Below are 19,134 nucleotides of genomic sequence, written 5' to 3'. Positions count from 1 at the left end.
GCTAGAGCCTATATTTTAGCAAGCATATCTGTTGTGCTTACTAAAAAGCATGAAAACATGGTCACTACTAGAGAGATCATGGAGTCATTGCAAGGGATGTTTGGACAGTCGTCCTCATCGGCACGAAACAATGCTATAAAATACGTTTACAATTCGTGTATGAAAGAGGGGACCTCTATTATAGAATACGTCCTGGACATGATGGTCCACTTCAACATAGTGAAAGCAAATGGTGCTATCATAAACGAGGGAAGTCAAGTTAGTATAATAATGGAATCTCTTCCAAAGAGTTTTCTAACCTTTTGTACAAACGTTGTAATGAATAAGATTGATTACAACTTAAAAACTTTCCTAAATGAACTCCATACTTATCAATCCTTAATGAAAAATAAAGAAAGGGAAGCAAATATTCCCAAAGGAAATTTTAGAAGGGTGCTTCATCTAGTTCAAAACCCTCTAAAAAGAAGTCTAGATCTTCAAAGGATAAGAGTATCCAAATGAAGAAAAAAGGAAAAAGGAAGAAATAGACTCCTGCTACTAAGAGCAAGACGAAATTTGCAAAAGAAAAATGTTTCCATAGTAATGTCGAAGAGCATTGGAAACACAATTGATTTAAGTATCTTGCAGAGGAGAAAGCTGAAAAGGCAAACAAGGTAAATTTGATTTACTTGTAATCGAAACATGTTTGTGAAAAGTTCTCACTTAACCTAAATATTAGATTCAGGCATCGCTAATCATATTTTCACTTTCATTTTAGAAACTAGTTCCTAGAAGCAGCTATCAGAAAATGAAATGACTTTCAAGGTGGGAATAGGTGAAGATTTTAGCAGAAGTAGTGGGAGACATCAAGTTATATTTTGGAGATTCTTACATTTTACTAGAAAATGTATATTTGTACCTAAAATGAAAAGGAACTTAATTTTTGTATCTTGTTTACTAGTACATATGTATAAAGTCATTTATTATATAAATGAAGTGCTCAGTAGTTCAAAAGATGTTCAAATATGTACAACTAAACTTGAAAATAACTTGTATGTGTTAAAACCAAGTGAGGAAAAAGCCATTTTAAATATAAAGATGTTTAAAACAGCATAAACTCAAAATAAAGAAAGATTTCTCCTAAGCCCTATCTTTGACATTTAAGACTTGGTCACATAAATCTCAACAGGATTTAGAGATTGGTAAAGAATGGTCATCTAAATCAGTTAGAAAACAGATCTTTACTTCCATGTGAATCATGTCTTGAGGGAAAAATGACTAGAAGATCTTTTTCAGAAAAAAAATGTCTTAGAGCCAAAGAATCTCTAAAACTTATACATTCAGACCTTTGTGGTTCGATGAATGTTAAAGCTTGGGAAGGCTCTAAATATTACGTTAGTTTTGTTGATGATTATTCCAGATATGACTATGTTTACCTAATGCATCATAAGTCTAAGACTCTTGCAAAGTTAAAAGAGTATAAGATCGAGGTTGAGAACCTATGAGGTAAAAGGATTAAAACACTTCGAACAAATCAGGGTGGTGAGTATATGGGTCCCTTCTTAATTCTTCTCTTAGTCTCTAATATGTACATGTTGGATATCTTAAACAAGACATTTTTAACCACCTAAGATTCTTTATCTTTTGTACCTACAGTGAATTAAGCTTGGTGTGGCAGACTGGCAGGACAACTAAACTCTGGGGAGTTGACCACTACTTGGGGAAAAGAAAAAAAATTGAAAAGGTTGAGCTAATAGCCTAGTGAATGACTTCTTTTAAACATATTCATTAAACATGAATCAAACATCAACTTAGTAATAGCATGCATCTCTATAACTCAAGGTTTAGAAATAATTGAAATCATAAGCATTTTAAAAACATGTATATATAATTTTAAACCCTAGAACTCAAGCATCTTTGGTTACTTTGAAAACAATCACCCTCTAACCTTAGTCAAGAGAGAGCTCTTTTGCTTGATTGCTCAACGTCCAATCCTTAGCTGATGTAGAGTAATCTCAATACAATTAGTATCGATATCATAGAACCTATGTGCACGTGGTCATGCTTCAAAGGCTACTCATATGCCCTGGATACTGTCATACCTTAGGTATCAAGGGACCCAGATACCTTCATATCTTCAGTATCGGGTTTCCTTAATAGAACATCAAAAAACCATGTTTAATTAAAGAAACTCAACTTTTTTAAACATTAAGCATTCCAGTAGAATGAATCATAATCATATAAATCATGTAAAATAACTTAATTCAAGGAATGCTTCATAAATCTCTTTCTTAAAGTTCATCAAACTTAGGCTTAAAGACTTGCCTCAAATACTAGAAGCATACATTGAAATAATTATAAAACTTACTAATGCATGCTTCATTTCATATTTAACATCAAAACTTTTGAAAAGATTGGACTATGTGTCCACACAATCAACCTCTAAACGAAGCATACGTTGGAATAATGCCTAAAGAAAAACATGTTTCAAGTTGGAAAATTCATCCCAAGGCAATAAGTCATGCGTTGAAACTCATAAATTAGTCATTCAACATAAATCATGTACTAGAGCCACTTGGAATAAAACATGCATAACTATGAATAGAAATCTATTTAGGAAACTTTCTTGAAAACAACATTCTCACTCACAGTCTTAAGCTCCTTCCTCAAAGGATTGATTCCCCTAATTGCATTTTCCCTGTGACAACAATAGGTACCTTTATTTGATGTCACTAGCTCCCTTTTGAGCTTAACTTTAACATTTAAGCTTAATATCAAACTTAGAAACTTCTTATAACTCATCAATGCATAGCCTAGTTCAATGCATCACCTTACTTAGCCCAAATTGCCTTGCGCTCAGTTGTTAAGTGGCAGCATGCTCACAATGCTCACTTAGGCACTAGGACATGCCCACTGTGCCTATGCATCGAGTGCTTGCTAACACTTCCCCTTAGTGCGCCTTGGTCATTGGCCTTTTCCTCCGTGCTACCTTACCTTCACCTCGAGTGCGCACCATGACCAACTCTTGACCTTATCCTCACATGCTTTTGCACGCTCTCGCTCATGTACAGCTTCAACCGACCAGCTGCATGCTTATCCCTTGGATGCAATTGCCTGTTTGTTCATCCAATCAAATTTCCAAACTCAATTTCCAGCTTTAATAACTTAAATTTCAGACATTATCTTACAAAATTCCCTTCTAAGAACTTTTTCTTAAATATCTTAACTCTCATACCTTAAAATTTAAGCCTCTGGTTCCTCTTGAAGAGCTCGGAATCCTTCAATCTTTTGAACCTGCCCGAGTAATCCAAGAACTTGAAACTCTTATGGAATTCTTCAATTTTCAGCTCCAATCCCTGGGAATTTCTTCTTGGCAACCTAGGATCATTTTTAGCACTGATCAAACTTTAGTTTAGCAACAACTTCTCCTTTTTAGCATGAGTAAAATTTTCAAACTGAGTTCTCTTTCTAATCTCACTTTTATACTAATGTGTGCATGATCAAATAGCTTAATAGAGTGACACCTAGGCCACTAATTTTTGCTTGTCTCTAAACATGTCACTTAGCATACTAACTAGGTAATTAAGCTAGACACTTCAGCTTTATACCAATGTATAGGTTGGACACCATCGCATGTGTTAGTCATCAACGCATAGGCCTCTCTCTCCTGACCAATGCCTTATGCCAACCAGCATACATACTCACCTTGACTTAAGTGCCTACGTTTAGGCTTGCCACCCATCGGAACCTTATATAACCTCTAAGCATGCCTCGGTGCCCAAAGCACCATCACATAGCCTTTGGATAGCCACATGCCCTAACTTCCAAGCAAAGTCAATGCACTCCTTGTTGCCGCCTAGCCCTTGCCTTGGGCCCCGCCAACTAACCTCCTTAACATCCCCTGGCGTCCTTCAACACAACCTAGGCCAATTTGGCTGCCCGCATACCATCTATCCTGGGCCTTCACTAACCTCTTTGTGAGAGCTCATCCTCGACAAACTCAGTAAACCTCCCTCTTTAGGCACGACTAACCTCTATATGGCCACCATCCATGCCTCATGCCATACTTAGCCAACTTTCCCATTTTGTCACCTTGGCCGCATAGCATGGTAAGGTCTCTGTTCCAAGCTCTCCTATTTCCATGTAAATGTTGTTAAACTTCCGATTCACTCAAGAGCTTCAAATATTTTCCTTAAGGGACTCCTTTCACTCTCAAGCCTACCTTCTTACCTTCACCTCTTTAAATCTCACAAAGTGTGGAAAGATCCTTAACTACTCGAGTGCATCCCTTCTTTATACTTAGAAAAACTTCCCTCTCTCAACCCCCTTTTATGCTTTTACACTACTAACAACATAGCATGCAATTAAATTAACAACCATAAGCTTCGCACAATAGCTATGTATACTTAGTAAGATAAATTCTAAGGTCTACGATACCATAACTATGATTACTTAGTAAGAATAAGTTTGAGTGTTTACATTTAATAACTATAATCAGTGATAAATTGATGAGAAGTAAAGAAAAGAGTTGCAACCTCGAATAGCTGAGTGGTTGATTCGTTAAATCTTTATAATATGCAGCGAAGACGGTGAAGTTAAAGGAAGAAATAGAAGAGCAAGAAGCAGCGGCAACAGAAGTAGAAGAAGAAGAAGAAGAAGAAGAAATGACAGCAACGGAAGTAGAAGAAGAAGAGGAAGCAGGGGCTGTGGGAGAAAAAGAAGAAGAAGAACGAGAGAAAATCCAAATAAATGAAGATGAACTGTTGCATGGGTTTGAGGGAAAAGCCAGGGAAAAATCGTGTGTGCATTATCAATTAATCGCAGGTCAATTGAGTTGGGTCGGTCACGTGTATTTGGGCATGGTTTTTGCATGTGGGTTGGGCTTTTTGGTATTTTACTGGACTACAGTTGAATTTGTAAAATTTTGTTATAAGTTGTAAATAGTTTGGATTATTTTTATATATTTAAAAAGCCCCCTTAAAATTATAGGCTATCAAATTAATGTAAATGAGATTCATATTAAAAACTATAGATTATGGGAGATTTTCCTCTAGAAATGAAAAGTTAGTTTAGAGATTTTCCTCTCCCTCTAAGTCCCAATTTAGCTCTCGCTCAGTATTTTACACTTTTCACTTTAACACAAATTCCCTTTGTTCTTTCAAAAATGTGATTATCACAAACCAGTCATTGCCAAGAGAATATACTAAAAGACCCGATAGTGGCATCACAATATTGTTCGTTGAGGAATTGTGAAAATCTGGAGAAGTTTGAAGAATATATCTTCAAAGGTATGTTTATTCTTCCCTCTATTTTCATGTTTAACTTACTACATATTGATGTATGATTCTTCTTTTTTGTGTTGTAATTTTAAAACAAAATTGAAACAAAGTGATCACTCGCTTCGATTGTGAGATTTGATCCATCCAACACACAAATGAGTGTATTTGTATTCAAAGTTAGCTTACTAATTTGGTTTAGAAGGAAGTGGAAAGACGAACAAGGAAACAACTTAGACTAACTAGAACCACAAAATGGTGGCGTTGAAAGTGCATTAGTTTTAATGGGGCAATGCAGTTCAACTTTTATTGGATAGTATAGTAGGACCTTTAATATTAATATTGTTGTTTTCAAAACTTATTAGAGAAATATTGTTGTTTTGAAACTTATTAGAGAAATATTGTTGTTTTGGGATTTCGAGACTAGAAATCGAGGGTTGAGGATTCAACTAATGTAGAGGTCGAACGTTGAGAACTCGACAAACAGAGAAAAACATGAAAACAATACGTAAATTAGGGTTGTCGAGGGTTGAAGTTTCGACATACTGTCGAAAATTCAACCTTTGACAAGGAAAGGGAAATCTCGCTAATTTTGTGATGAGGATCTCGCTCTCGAAGGGAATCTCGCTAATTTTGTATATTAGATTGTCGAAGGTTGAAGTTCTGGCATACATAAGTCAAAACTTCAACCCTTGACAAGGAAGATAAGTGGGTGAAGCAGATTGTAAGAGAGAGCGAGATTGTAGGAGAGAGCGAGATTGTAGGATAAAGCGAGATGTAGGAGAGAGCGAGATTGTAGGATAAAGTGAGATGTAGGAGAGAGCGAGATTGTGAGCGAGAGCGAAATTGAGTCTGCCACATGGATTAAACGGCCAACCAATCAGCTGACATGGTCTGCCACATGAAAATCGTCTTCACTTTATTTACTTTCCATAAGTCTGAAAAAGTGCATATATATCACCAAGTTGCCCCTGCTCCGATTCCCCTACACGATTCCCTGCATGCATTGACGTTATCCGATTCCCCTGCTCCGATTCCATGCATTCATTGACGTATTCATGCCCCTCTGCCATAGCCTTAATGCCTTTTCAACCACCATAAACCCGTGGGTCGAGTGTTCAACACTCGACCTACATCCTTTTAAACCACCATCCTCTTCATTTTTCCTCAATCACTCCCTCGATAATTTTTGAAGACTCACTGCCCTTGATTTTGCTCATTCCTCTCCCCTTGATTTGCTCACTGCCTTCGAAAATAAGTCTTCGAAATCATCTTCCTCTCCTCCCATTTCCATTTATATTTCTCTTCTTGTATTTCGTTTAATACAAATTATTCTCACACAACTATACTGGTTCGTTACTCTACTAAATTTTTATTTTTTAAGAATAATTATAAAATTTATTTTTGTTCTTATACTATTATTTTTTTATAGATTCTAGTTTTTTTTTTTAATTTTTTGTAATTGTTGTCAGATAACAAATAACAGGAAAAAAGGGCGAATGTTGTCACTTTGAAGGAAAAAAGAGAACTATCGTCGAATCTGTGAGTTGAACTTATGATATTTGAAAAGTTTAGTTTATTCTTATGATATTTGATTTATTTAGTATTAACTTTGAAGTTTATAGTGTTAAAATGTTTAGTTTATTGTTATGTTTAAGAAGTTGATATTTATAGTTTAATACAAAATTATTGCGATAGTTAACAAGTTTAGTATAATTTCAAAAGTTTAATATAGTTTGAAAATTTTAATTTATTCATATGATATTTGATTTCTTTAGTATTAACTTTGATGTTTATAGTGTTAAAATGTTTAGTTTATTATTATGTTTAAGAAGTTGATATTTATAGTTTAATACAAAATTATTGTGATAGTTAACAAGTTTAGTATAATTTCAAAAGTTTAATAATTTTAGTTTATTAATATGAAAATTATTGTTGTTATGTTTATTGTGATAAGTTGATATTTTCTAGTATTAACTTTGAAAATATAGTTTAAAATAGTTTGAAAAAGTTTAATTTAATTTAATTTTTTATTTTGTATTAAATTTGAAAAAATAGTTTTAAAAAGTTTACCTCATTTTAATTTGAAAAGTTTAATTTGTTGTTATTTTTAAAAATAGTTATAAAAAGTTTATTTATTGCTATGTTTAAAAATAGTTATAAAAAGTTTAATTTATTGTTATGTTTAAATAGTTGATGTTCATAAAACTTAAAAAGTTTATGTTTATAAACTAAAAAATTTAATATTTTTTAATATACTTCTTATAAAAAGTATAATACAAAAAATTGATGTTTGTCTTTTTTTTTTTTTTTTTAGAAAATGGCAGGCAAATGCTTGGGATTTTTGTTATTTACAAATGGTAATATGATTGATGGTATTGATGGAGTTGAATATGACCAACCACCAAGTGGAAGTTTTACCATAAATGTGAACAGTGGAATTGTATTTAAACAATTCATTCAAATGATTGGGATGTTACTTAGTGTAGATATGGGAGCAAATCAGATAGAAATAATATATAGACAACCCAATCTAGAACCATCAGGATCAATAAGATATATGTCATTCCCTATTTCGAATGCACAAGCTATGAACTTGATGTTCTCAATGGCAATGTCAGTGCCAAATGTAGTGCATTTGTATGTAAATGTAAATATGATATGGGTGGATCCTGATACATCATTTAACCAATTTGAAGATCCAATTCAATGTATCGATCCTGATCCGAAGTCAGTTGCATTGTCATGTGATAATGAAGATATGGCGGCTAACAACCTGTACAGAGACTTCAGAACAGAAACGGATGACGAATTTGAAGAGTTGGATTTCGATGGTCGTGAACATGAGATGCTTTCAGATACATTCAATGATTTGGATATGTATTGGATAGCATTCGGGAACATGACTCAATTGTAGCTCCTGTGGACATTGACAATATGCAATTGCATAAAGGAATGATTTGTCAAGACAAGTAAATGCTCAACACGTGGTCAAATTTTTTGCTATAAAGTGTCACGCACCATACGAGGTTGTTGAATCTACACCGATGATTTGGACAATTCGGTGTAAGAAGTGGGAGGAAGGTTGCAAGTGGAGACTTCGTGCAATAAAGAAAAAATCGCATGGCTTGTTCGAGATCACTAAGTATAATGAGCAGCATACATGTTTTTATTTAGAACTAAGTCAAAGTCACGTGCAATTGAATTCATCAATGATTACATTGAAGTTCTGTGATGCCGTAAGAGAAAAACCATCTATCAGTGTGGCACAACTGCAGTCCGACATTAAATCAAAGTTTGGATATCATGTTCCTTATCATAGGGTATGGGAGGGAAAAAGAAAAGCGTTAGGCTAAAGTATTTGGTGATTGGGATGAGTCTTACAAATTGTTGCCTAGGTGGTTATATATGGTTAAGCAGACCAATCCAGGAACACGAGTAGAGTGGAGAGTTAAAGAAACGCTTACTGAAGGCCATGTTATCCTAACTTCTGTATTTTGGGCACTTGGTCCTTGTATAGAAGCTTTTAATAAATGTCGGTCGATCATTCAGATAGATGGTACACACTTGTACGGCAAATATAGAGGAAAATTGTTGATTGCTACATCAGTTGACTCGAACGACCATCTACTTCCACTTGCGTTTGCCGTTGCTGATGAAGAGTCCGCAAACTCATGGGGATGGTTCCTGAAACACCTGAGAGAAATTGTAACACACGAAGAGGTGTGTTTAATTTCAGATCGACATGCTGGTATAATTGCAGCAGTGAACAACCCAGCAAATGGTTGGACGGGACCGAAATGTCACCATCGTTTCTGCTTACGACATATCGTCAGCAACTTCAATAAAAAGTATAAATTTAATTCATTGAAAAATTATGTTTATCATGCAGGGTGTCGGTTTCAAATTTGAAAGTTCAACAAAGCAATTGAAGATATCAAAGGAATAAATCAGAGCTGTCTGAGTTTTTTAACAACATTAGTTTAGAGCAATGGACTTAAGCACATGATGGAGGATTCAGATATGGGTGGAACGAAAAATCTATCAGAGTGCATAAATGGAGTCCTTAAAGGAGCTCGAATGTTGCCTATAAATGTTCTTGCTCAGATAACATTCTTCAAATGTGTGAACTATTTCGAGAAAATAAGAGAAGAAATAAGGGATGCGTTGGAGCGTCAAGATAAATACACCTAGTAATATTATATATATATATATTATTAATAATTTATTTCAAACATATTTTATAATACTAAGTGGAGTAAAAATCCAGGTATGCACACGACAAAATAAATAAATGGGCTGCACGATCTAGTAAACATGAAGTACAATCATACGATCGGTATGAAGGTGTGTTTCATGTAAAGACCGGACGTCATAGTCTCAATGCCAAAGGAGAAAACGTTCAAATATTGAGGCTAAATAGGTCCGAGCGGTACTGTTCATGTAACAAGTGGCAAGCATTCGGCAATCCATGCTCGCATTTTATGGTCGTTTGCCCACATTTTAACATGAACTACGAAGATTTTATTAAGGACTACTAAAAATTGTCAACGTATGCTGAATGTTACTCTCCTCAATTTCAACCTGTACCGCATGAAGATTACTGGATCATGCACCCTAATATGTCCGTCTTACATCGTAATCCATTGTTGTTTAGAAAATCTGGTAGACCGAAAAGTTCACGTTATCACAACGAGATGGATTGGACAGAACCAGCCACTCGACAACGATGTGGATTTTGTAACCAGTTAGGACATAATCGAAGGAAGTGTCCTTCGTTACTAAGATGGGCTCCAGATAGTTAGGGATTGAAAAATAAATAATTTTGTTATTATATATTCATTTTAGTGTATATTCAATTTTTTAATTATAATTTATTGTATATTCAATTTTTTTATTATAATTTATTGTATATTCAATTTTTTTTATAATAATCTATTGTATATTCAATCTTTTTTTTATTGTAATCAATAAAGTTTTAAATTATTCTTTATCCTCACACTTTTCTCTACTATTCAATTATTGTCAATTTTAATATATATATTTTTTTTCAGATCATGGCTTTAAACCCAGGACCTGTTGATCTCGATGTTTTGTACGACCAGTCCATTCATCGATCATATGTTGTATGGTGAGATCGTACTACTGGAGAAATATCTTGCAGACGTCGAGAGGCAGTTCTCCAGCGCACTATCCCGCTCCACCCTCGAATACTACCACTACTGCGCACATCTGGATTCTATGGGGTTGCCAGATTAGGATTTATTCAGTTGGACTGGCATCTGATCACAGCCTTGGTCGAGAGATGGAGGCCCGAGACGCATACATTCCATATGTCTGTTGGAGAGTGCACTATCACTCTACAAGACATATAAATGTTGTTGGGGTTACCTGTTGACGGTGAGCCGGTCACCGGAGTGATGTACGATGACTGTTTAGAAGTTTGTCAACTGTACCTTGGTGCGACCCCACCTGCCGACAAGATTAAAGGATCGAGGTTAAGTTTAATATGGTTAGGAACACAATTCCGTGAGCTCATAGATGATGCAGACGAGGAAACCGTCATAAGATATGTGTGAGCATATATACTACAAATGATGGGTGGAAGTCTGTTTTCAGATAAATCAAGTCATTTTGTTCACTTGATGTTCCTGCCACTATTAGCTAACCTCCATGATGCGGGGCGGTATTCATGGGGTGGAGCTGCTTGGCATGGTTGTATAGACAACTATGTAAAGCAACAAGACCTGAGGTTCGAGAGATAGCTGGGCCTCTCATACTTTTGTAACTATGGGCTTGTAAGCGATTTCCAACAATGGCTCCACAACTACATCATGTTAATGACGCTTAGTTAGTTGGACGAACCTACGGTTCTCGGTATGTTGTTTTAATTCAATTTAATTTTTATATCACTAATCTAATTAATTTAAATTCTAAATTATCAATTTAAAATTTTAGATGGAGAGACAAATTTTGTGTGACTAGGACAGCCACACATGTAGTCAACCAGTATAAATACATGTTTGATCTGCTTCAACCTGAATAGTTACATTACACTAAACCTAATTGATTATTTTATTCACATTTTTATTGTATTTGTCTTTAATATTCTCTAATATAATATTTTGTGTTTCAGGTTATTTGGGAGCCGTACAAAATTATTGTGCATACTTTGCCTATTTTTGTACGAATGATCAAAACATATGGTGGACAATGAGTCCTCTCATATGTTTTCACATTGGTGAGTGGCATCTTCCTGACAGGGTGATGAGACAATTCAGTTTTCAGCAGGATATTCCATCGCTTTGTAATATTGAACCCGTACTGCATGATATTGACCTAAGGACTGGAGATTGGTCCGAAAAAGTTGCACATTTGGTAGTGTGATGGCACTATCGTGCAGGGTTTATTGCAGTGGGGGTTTCTCTTGAACAGTTTGACACAGATGTCACTCCAGAATATATTCATTGGTATAATAATATCACAAGGCGCTACGTCACTCGTCCGGGAGCAATTGTGGGTCATCTGGTAAATGAATGAATATTATCTAATTTTTTTAATTTAAATTTAATTTAAATATTGTCTAATTGTTTTATAATTCACAGAGATCGAACAATAGTAAACTCCGTGAGGTTGCGAATGATCCGAACCAGGTTCTTGCTATATGTAATGACAACCAAAGCCATATGGAGGAAATTCATTATATGTACGATATACCTATTGTTCCTCCACCAGCTCCTAGACATAGAGGACCTGTTCGGGAAGAGGATGAGTTTGATGAGGTTGCACATAATGTGGAAGAGTTGCCCCTATGACGCAGACGTAGAGTCAAACTGATTATGTTAGTCCGATGATGATGCCAGCATTTGATTCAGGACATTATGACTCAGAAGCTGGTCCTTCGTTTTCATACGTGCATGGACATGGTCGGGGCCATGGAGAGCATAATGAATATTTATATTATGAAGCGCCTACAGAGGTTCCAGAGCAACATCAAGAAGAACCCGAGCAACCCCAAGTTCAAAGTCGACGACAACAACCAATTGGAAATTGACGATGTCCGCCTTGTGAGACACATTGATTTTTGTAATTATTTTAATATAAATGAGATATTTAATTTACATTTTTTATTTTTATGAGTTATTATTATTTTTAATTTATTCTTTTTAGAGTTTAAATAAAATAATAAAATTTTTAAAATTTTTTTTTTATAAAATGGAAATTTTTTTTTTTAAAAAAAAAGAAATGATTAGAAAGAAGGTGGAATGTGTAATAATTAAAAAGAAAAAAAAAAGGAAAATTTGTACGGTATTCTCGCTCACTCTCGCTCTCGCTCACACTCAAGCTCCCAACCACACTCACGCTCACGCTCTCGCTCAAAATCTCGCTCTCTCAAACTCTCACTGTCTCTCATAATCTCGCTCTCGAATTTGATTAGCTCGTTAGCTCATTAGCGGCAAAAAGAAGGAGATTCATTAGCTCGTTATTTAGTCAGACTTGCTAAGATGACAAAATCCGCTTGAAAACAACAATATTTTCCTAAAAAAAAAAAGGGAGGTCGAGGGTTCAAAATTCGACCTATCTATGTCGAATTTTCAATCCTCAACTTATTTAAAACAACAATATTTTTACAAATAGTTTGAAAACAACGATATTTTCTTAAATAGTTTCTAAAAGTATAATATCCTTTTAATTTTTCCATAGTATGGAGATATGGGTATGTTAAAGTTCATTTTTTTCTAATTATCAAGGGGATGCATAGTCAGCAGGACCATATGGCAGAAACAAGTCAGAAAAGAAACCCTTTTTCCTCCTAGGGTTCCATCCCATGTCTTTGCACAGCTGATCATTGTAACAGTTATGCAAAGTGGCAATGCAACCTCGCTTGTAGGAAGGACCTGAGTAAAGCTTCAGACACTTCTCCCAGTTAGCTATGTCTTTCTCCATCTCCTTTATGCTTGGTAGTTTGAATGTGCCATCCAGAAACTCCGCCAGCCATCGACATCGAATTTCTGAGGTGTACAAGTTTGAATTGCTTTCTGAAAATCCAATCACTGATAGTTGTGGAACTCTAGGATGAATACAATGCCTGAATAAATAGAACAAAAACACAATATTATTAGCATTCAATGTTCATATGAGCTAGCTTCCATGCACCTCGAATCTCCAAAGAAAATTATCTGATTCTACTCCATTTAGTTTTAAGAAAACTTTTGATTAAGTCCTTGGTTCGAAACACTAATATTATGAGATCAGAATGGAAAACAATGTATAAATTCATCAAGTGCCTTAATTTTCAGTCCTCATTCATAATCTTGTTGAAGAAATGGAAGTTTAAATTATATGCTTATATGTAATATGTACTAGCTTATATAATGAAAAGCTCGATTGCTGATAAAAGTAATGTCAACTTATTGCAATAAATTAGTAGTGAGGCTTTTGATATTGTACTCAACTATTGTACTCAACTATTGTACTTGACAAGGAGAATTCTCTTTTGTGCTTAATGACCAAAAAATGCTCTAAATCCACGGTATCAAGCAATATAGAAAGAATAGCGGATGAGATCACCTCCATTGTACACTATCTGTCATTTCTTTTTTTAAAATTATTAATTAGAACATACTGATGACTGTGAAACTACTAATTGTACTAGGAGTATATCTAACATTTTAGTAGAATAGTAAGGGCACAAGGGTAATTAAATGGGAGAATTTTGGTTATATATAGAGGTAGAGAGGTCTTAGAAATATTGATTATTTTGGTGGGATTGTGGAGCTTGCTAGAGAGATAGCCTCCTCAAAAGACTATTGTTATATTATAAATTCTCTTGATATTGCAATGTAACTCTTTGTGTTGCTTGTGTTTTCTTGGTGATTGGAGTCCTAACAATGAACCACCATGAGTAAGCTGTTGGATTCAATGGTGATGTAATATAGTCATGTGTTCGAACTTTTGTATGTTATTCTTACTCAAGGCATTGCAGATATTACAGTTTGGACAACAGTTATATAGGGAAGGATTCAAGCTGGTCTCCTCTGTTAGGATTTCATTCCCCTAAAATGGAAACTAGTTTGTTTTCTTCTGATTTTAGTTCTGTAATCTAAACTAGTTCCTACCAACATCTAATCCAACTTACTAATGTCGTCTTTCAGTTTCACCAACTAAACCAAATTTAAGCTTTGAACTTGAGAAAAGTGAGACACAATTTTCAAAGCAATTCAATAGTTGAAAGAGAGATATGGAGATTTTGGGAAGAAAAAAGCCTAACCTGTACATGGGAACCGCTAAATCGCCAAAAATCATGTAATCTCGAAAAGTAGAAGAAGTAAAAATATCTTTAAGCTTTAAATCCCCTCTGTATCCAGTAGCCAAAATGACCACATCTGAGTGAATCGGTTTGGTTTCTCCTTTAATCATGATACCCTCTTCACAGAAGCTAAAACACGGCGATTTCTTCAAAATGATACTTCCTTCATCCACTTTGTCGTAGAATTTCTCAGGCAATCTTCCGAATATACATGAGCTGATGTCCTGTAGAAAGCTTTGCTTTGGCACCATCCCATATTTGGCCAATTTTACCTTCCTCGTCACGTGGGTTTCCACAATCTTTGAGAACAACCATCTCTGTAAAAACAAAACCCTAAAACTTCAAAACGGAATGAAACAGAAAGGAAAATAGAGAGTTTGAGAAATGATGATTACAATTGGGGAAAGAAGAATGACAAGGAGATAGAGAAGGAAACCCTCGCCAGGTTTGTGAATCAGAAGCTCGGCAAATCGATTCATGTAGAGAAAACCCAAAGGAATCCCCCATGGATGAATATCAGGAGAGTTCCAATGCTCGGTTCTGTAAAGTACAGTGCAGGGTTTACTTGGGCCTGCGAATTAGAGAGAAGAAGAAGACAATGTTGAGAGGGATGGGGGAGAAATCAAGATGTTTGAGTAGAGAAATTTGAGAGAATTACCATTTGTATTGGCACATTCCATGGCTAGGTCAACAGCGGACTTGTGGAAACCGACGACGGCGACTTGCTTGTCCTTGATGAGCTTCGTAGCACTGTCGAAATCCATGGCGGAATATTCCATAGAATGAAGAACTTTGCCGGATTTGAAAGCTTCGGGGCCTTCATTGGGAGGGAATTCAGGGATATGTGGAACGTCGCTGAATCTTCCGATGCAGAGTACTACAAAATCTGCCACCACCTCCTACAAAAAATAGAGGCAGGTAAATAACCCATCTTTTTCATTATTTCAAAAAGAAACTTGTTCACACGTGTTTTTTTTTTTTTTTTTATCTTTTTTTTTAATTTATGAATTTATTAAAGGAGCACTTGCAAGAATGACGAAATATATTATAATTGTAAATTTAGCAAAGATTTTCTTTAAAAACAAAATTTCAAATATAGCAAAAAATGTATATATATATATATATATATATTCATGGATTTAACGTGAATATTTATTCATTTGATTTAGAATACTGGTTTCTAGTATATCATCATCCAATTATAATGGTTCAATTACTCTTGTTTGTAACCATTACGATTAATGTATGTTGATATACTATATATATTATTGTTAAATTTGAAATTGACTTTGAACGGGTAGTTATCTACAACTATATACGATAATAAATATATTTTTAAGAAATATTGATATATATTAATGATACAACAATGTGATTATTGAAATGAGATTTAAATTTATATGGATATACAACTAATACACTAAAGTTATACTTGAAATTTAATATAGAATGAATGTAATTATTATAATATTTTTATAAGATAATTGATATATTATTGATACACCAATGTTAAATTTGAAATGAGTGTAGAATTATGATATTAATGATATATTTTAAATGAATTTGTAATGATTGCTTATATACTATTGATACAACATTGTTAGATTTTAAATGAAATTCGAAATGAATGTTGATAAATTACTAAAAATACCCTAAATTTAAAAATATTCTTATATTTTTTTCTATCCCTTACAGTTATCTTTGATTAAATATAAAATTAGATGTTTGATAGTCTATTAGACACAAAAATTAATTTGATGTACAATAGAATTATTAAAAATATTAAATTCGCTAGACACCTATTAAAATAAAATTGAAAGCTGAATAAATTATTTACCATTTTTAAATACGAGAAACTTATTGGTTAGAAAATTGAAAGTTGGGAGACCTATTGATAGGACAATGAGTATTCATGAGTTGGATTGTGTTGGGTCAAAGGACTTCTTCTTTCAACTTATATATTTAATTGGGAATAAATCGATTAAGGTTGAAGGTGGAGTTTAATTTGATAATTCAATTAAGATAGATGAAGTTTAATTTAGGTTTAAAATATCAATTGAAAAAACAAAATATAAGAGAAGTGCAGCGGACTTTTGTTTTGAAAAAAAATTAGTGTTCATATTATCAATTTCGTGGTTTGAGGTTCGATTCTCTCATCCCCATACTTTAATTACAATATCTTTCTTAAAAAAAAAATAAACCTATAGATATTACTCCAACCTCCAAATTTTTTAATTTGTTATGTACTTTTTACTAATGGTTTAAAAAATTAAGTCAAATTTTAAAACTAAAAAGATAGTTTTAAAAAAGTTGTTTTTATTTTTGGAATTTGACGAAAATTTTATTGTACATAAGAAAGATGTAAATTATTATAAAAAAGGTAGATGAAATAGACTTACTTTTTAAAAAATAAAAACAAAATATCAAATAGTTACAAACGTTTAAGAATCATACACTCAAAATCTTTTAAGATTAAAAAGTTATATTTTAAAAAATCAAAAGACAAATAAACACATCATTCTCCTAAATTCGAGGACTAAAAAAATAAAATTTCCAAATTATTTTTATAACTTGGACAACAAGGGAACATGGAAAGGCAGCAATATCATCATGTTACATGTATTAAGGATGTGTTGACAGTGAGAAAGGCAACGTTAAACTCACCTGGAGTGAAACATTAGTATTCCGAGCGTCAACGACGTTGAGCCTCCATTTACTCCGTTGAGCGAAGGCTTCACCGGAGCCGCCCCAATGAGTCCAACCTTCAATCTCCTCGTCGGAGAAGCCTTCATAGTCTATACTGAGGACCTTGGAGTTGAGTCTGATGTACTTCATCAATCCGAAATGTTCGGCGTAAGATCTGAGGTAATCCAAAACTTGTATATAACTCGGAAATTCTTCAGTCACCGATTTCGGCCAAGGGAAATCGGAGAACTGAAACATGTGTTTAGGCGTCTGCAATGTCGTCGACTTGAGCGTCTCGTTCCAAACACCACCAATGGCGCCTTTAGCGTCGAGCACAATTGGGATCATTCCTTTGGATAGAATGAATTTGCAAGCCGCTAGTCCGCTTATTCCGGCTCCGATGATCACTACTTTCTTTGGTTCCATCGTCTCCGACGTCCCCACAAAATAGCCTTCCTTCTCTCCTAAATATGTCGAATGCTGAGACAATTAAAAACAGGAAATTGCCCAATTTATAGTTGACAACAGTGGAAAAGAATTCGATTTTTTTTTTTAAAAAAAAAGTAATTTTGACTTCATGAGACGGTGAAATGACTATTTTACTATTTACAAAAAAGAAAAAAATGTCTTCAACCACACGACACGAGAAAAGGTACGTTTGTAATATATTTTGTTCGAAAAAGTTTAGTAGATGCTCATGTTAGATCTCACATAAAAAAAAAAAAGTAATGTAATGACCCGACCTTTTAGGACTTACACTAGACCGTTACTATATACATACATGGATACAATTCAAATTGACATTTTTTTTTCATGATTTAACAAATCCAAATAATTAGCATAAAATAATTAACTTCATTAAAACTAAGGCTCAATTTGATAACCATTTAGTTTTATATCTTTGTTTTTTAAAATTGAGCCTATTTCATCCAGTCATCCACATTTATTATAATAATTTGCATATTGTTTAAGTACAATAATTGAATTTTTAGCCAAATTCTAAAAACAAAAATAACTTTTTGAAAACTATTTTTTTAGTTCTCAAAATTTGACTTGGTTTTTAAACCATTAGTGAAAAATAGATAACAAATAAAGAAATTTGGAGGTAAAAGTAGTGTTCATAGGCTTAATTTTAAAAAACAAAGGGCTGGTTGCCTAAATAGAATTTAAGCCCAAAATAATAGAATAGGTAGTACAAGGATAAAATAATTAGATCTATATATCAAAAAAAGGTAAAAGACTAAAAAACTCATGTCTGACCACCATTTTACTTGCTTCTTCCTATATTTCTTAAATTAAAAGGTATCACTGATAGCAACTAACAGTGATAGCCACTATTAGCTGTTATTAGCTACTATCACTGATAGCTTCTATCAATTGCTATCGATGATAGCTTTCAATTTGAGAAAAATTAATACAATCTTGAAATATTAGCTTTTAATTTGCTATCAATTATTAGTAGCGATCATTGATACACTTTCATCAATTGGAATCAACCTTGAAATATTAATACTTAAGACTATCACTGGCTATCAATGATAGATTTATAAATAGTGATCAACTTTGAAAGAAAAACAATAACTTTGATTACCATAATAGATATCAGTAATAATCTTTTATCATAGCTATCACTGATAGACTTTCATCAATTAGAATCAACCTTGAAATATTACACTTAAGGCTATCAATGATAAACTTCTATAACTAGTTGTCACCTTTGAAAGAAACTTGATATATAGATATAACCTAAATTCTATCACCGATATCACTAATATCACTAATATTGTGGTTATCAGCGATAACTTCTTTCACTGATAACATCAATGATAAGATGTTATCAATGATCTCACTGATATCATGCTATCAGTGATAGTTCTCTATTAC

The 19,134-nt window shown here is 33.8% G+C and overlaps 1 protein-coding gene across 1 annotated transcript; it reads right to left on the bottom strand.

The window, feature by feature from the left end:
* Positions 1–12,705: 12,705 nt before the first annotated feature.
* Positions 12,706–17,749, bottom strand: LOC120087906 (putative flavin-containing monooxygenase 1). Its single transcript, XM_039044915.2, has 5 exons — positions 17,230–17,749; positions 15,224–15,464; positions 14,961–15,136; positions 14,527–14,882; positions 12,706–13,344 (listed from the first exon to the last, which is right to left on the bottom strand). Exons 1-5 carry the CDS (start codon positions 17,674–17,676, stop codon positions 13,002–13,004), a joined length of 1,563 nt encoding a protein of 520 aa, XP_038900843.1. The 5' UTR covers positions 17,677–17,749; the 3' UTR covers positions 12,706–13,001.
* Positions 17,750–19,134: the final 1,385 nt, after the last annotated feature.

Source organism: Benincasa hispida, chromosome 10, assembly GCF_027475165.1.
Source record: "Benincasa hispida cultivar pf3 chromosome 10, pf3_genome.v1.1, whole genome shotgun sequence".
NCBI classification, from domain to species: Eukaryota; Viridiplantae; Streptophyta; class Magnoliopsida; order Cucurbitales; family Cucurbitaceae; genus Benincasa; species Benincasa hispida.
Note: the sequence above shows the minus strand (reverse complement) of the source record. Positions and strands in the feature narration are given on the sequence as shown.